The sequence below is a fragment of the Homarus americanus genome, unplaced genomic scaffold (genome assembly GCF_018991925.1).
Source record: "Homarus americanus isolate GMGI-L3 unplaced genomic scaffold, GMGI_Hamer_2.0 scaffold55775, whole genome shotgun sequence".
Taxonomy (NCBI): Eukaryota; Metazoa; Arthropoda; class Malacostraca; order Decapoda; family Nephropidae; genus Homarus; species Homarus americanus.
This window is the reverse complement of record NW_024736242.1, coordinates 1-1,855: the sequence shown is the minus strand read 5'-3', so window position 1 is coordinate 1,855 and position 1,855 is coordinate 1. Positions and strand designations below refer to the sequence as shown.

Sequence of the window (1,855 nt, the reverse complement as noted above, 5' to 3'; positions counted from 1 at the left end):
AACTGCAATCACATCTTAACACTTGTGATGGAGGTTGGGTGGGATTTTATTGGGCCATGTTACTAACCTGACCTGATGCAATGTCAAGTCACCCATTGTTGGGTGGAAGATTAGTGGGTCTTATGACCTGAAGATGTCTTGAATTACATTCTTTTTTGCCTATGAGGTATATACATAGTACAGTACTGTACACTGTATTGTACAGTATATGAAGGGTACAGGTATTAATAAGCACAGATTATTACAGTAATGTACCTTTACTAATTAATGAAAAACAAATAAACAATATTGTATCATGAATGAGGCAGTACAGTTGACAAACAGTGAGGTGACCTTTTGAGGGAGGGTATGCACAGTCACGCTTAATGGACCTCTTCTCCTCTCCCTACCTCACAGCATTCTTATAATCTTTATTTGTGTTAAAGAGATGAATTTGATACCATAATGATCCTCTATGAGACATTTCCAAAATGATATCCTTAAATGACAAGGTAACTAAGTATTTTACTGTATGTGAAGGGTACTTGTCAAAGAATTTTTTTGAAATACTCCGTAACATTCCGCTTTCTCACTTCATATTTTAAAATGTTATGTAACGTAATATTGAAGGGGTACAACTTGACTCATTTATGTTTATTTAAAACATCTTAAGGTCATGAGACCCACTAATCCCTCACCTAAGAAAGGGTGACCTGACATTCCATCCAAAGGTCAGTAATAAGAGACCACTAATCCCCCACCCTACCTCCACCTGACATTGAGTCATGTCAGGTCCCCCAAAATACTTTAACTTTCGTCTTTATTCAATACATTTTCAGAAAATGCTCTCGATTTTCCACCTCGGAATTTTTTTTCCTAAAGCCGTAAATTTTTGGAAAATTACTTCTCTGGGAATCATTTATTGATTGATTTATTTATTTTGACTCACTCACGCACAGATGACTGCAGGTGCTGGCATGTCAGAGTACACAGGTGGAGTGGCCAAAACAGTGTCCATGTTTTCCAAGCTGATGAACCAGGGATCTGCTTTGGTTGTTGAAGGTGTCAACTTTGTACTAAAGGAAAATGTAAGTGTTACCAGATTGGTGAAATAAATGTAAGTGTTAGCAGATAGGTGTAATAAATGTAAGTGTTACCAGATAGGTGAAATAGAAATGATTGCATTTGAGAATTGACTATTGAACATGTATAATGTGGACAATTTTAAAGCCAGTTGATGGTTTGAAGAGTTACATTATAAAAGCAAGTAGCAGGTCAGCTGAAACTATTTCAGAAGAAAATTTGTATGTGCACCTTGTAGGGTTTTTATTGATTTTGGATGTGCTTAATGTAATCTTAATTCCAATTTACCATAACCAGAACTATTCATGTTTGTTGCTCTGTTGTTAATTTATCACAGAAACTTCCTATCACAAGAATTGTGGATCATTTGATGGAACTGAAAAACTGTGAAGAAGAGAAAGAGTATCGCTATTTTGATCCCAAACTGTTGCGCCCGGGTGATGGAGCAGCAACCCCTCGCACACGAACCCCATTTCAGGCAAGGGTTTCATATTTGCATTATCATATCACTTGAAAAATCAAGTACCTTGGTTTATTCTAATAATTTAATAATGATATATATACTAAATATTATTTCTCTTGCATTGTGTTGACTGAGTTATCAACAGACAAACTACCGTATATCTCGGCTTATAAGATGGAATTTGAACATTAAAAAAATCTGCCCAAAGTTAGGGGGTCATCTAAATCACCAAGTATAAAATTCTTACCTCTTAAATATTGTGGTTTAGTGTGTCAAGAGTGGTGATGGAAACATCGTAAGTCACTCACAAGGTCTTACCACTAATTATTT

The 1,855-nt window shown here is 35.8% G+C and overlaps 1 protein-coding gene across 1 annotated transcript; it reads left to right on the top strand.

Moving 5' to 3' along the window:
• The first annotated feature begins 686 nt into the window (after positions 1-686).
• On the top strand, positions 687-1,591 carry LOC121872119 (sec1 family domain-containing protein 1-like). Its single transcript, XM_042374791.1, has 2 exons — positions 687-1,067; positions 1,400-1,591. The coding sequence occupies exons 1-2, from the start codon at positions 939-941 to the stop codon at positions 1,574-1,576; spliced, it is 306 nt and encodes a 101-aa protein (XP_042230725.1). The 5' UTR covers positions 687-938; the 3' UTR covers positions 1,577-1,591.
• The last annotated feature ends 264 nt before the right edge of the window (positions 1,592-1,855 follow it).

What these genes read in the sequence shown, in the direction of transcription:
- LOC121872119 (XM_042374791.1), top strand. Translation starts at nt 939, where the DNA reads ATGACTGCAGGTGCTGGCATGTCAGAGTACACAGGTGGAGTGGCCAAA. An exon ending in ACTTTGTACTAAAGGAAAAT is followed by an intron (nt 1,068 to 1,399) that starts GTAAGTGTTACC and finishes AATTTATCACAG; the next exon opens with AAACTTCCTATCACAAGAAT.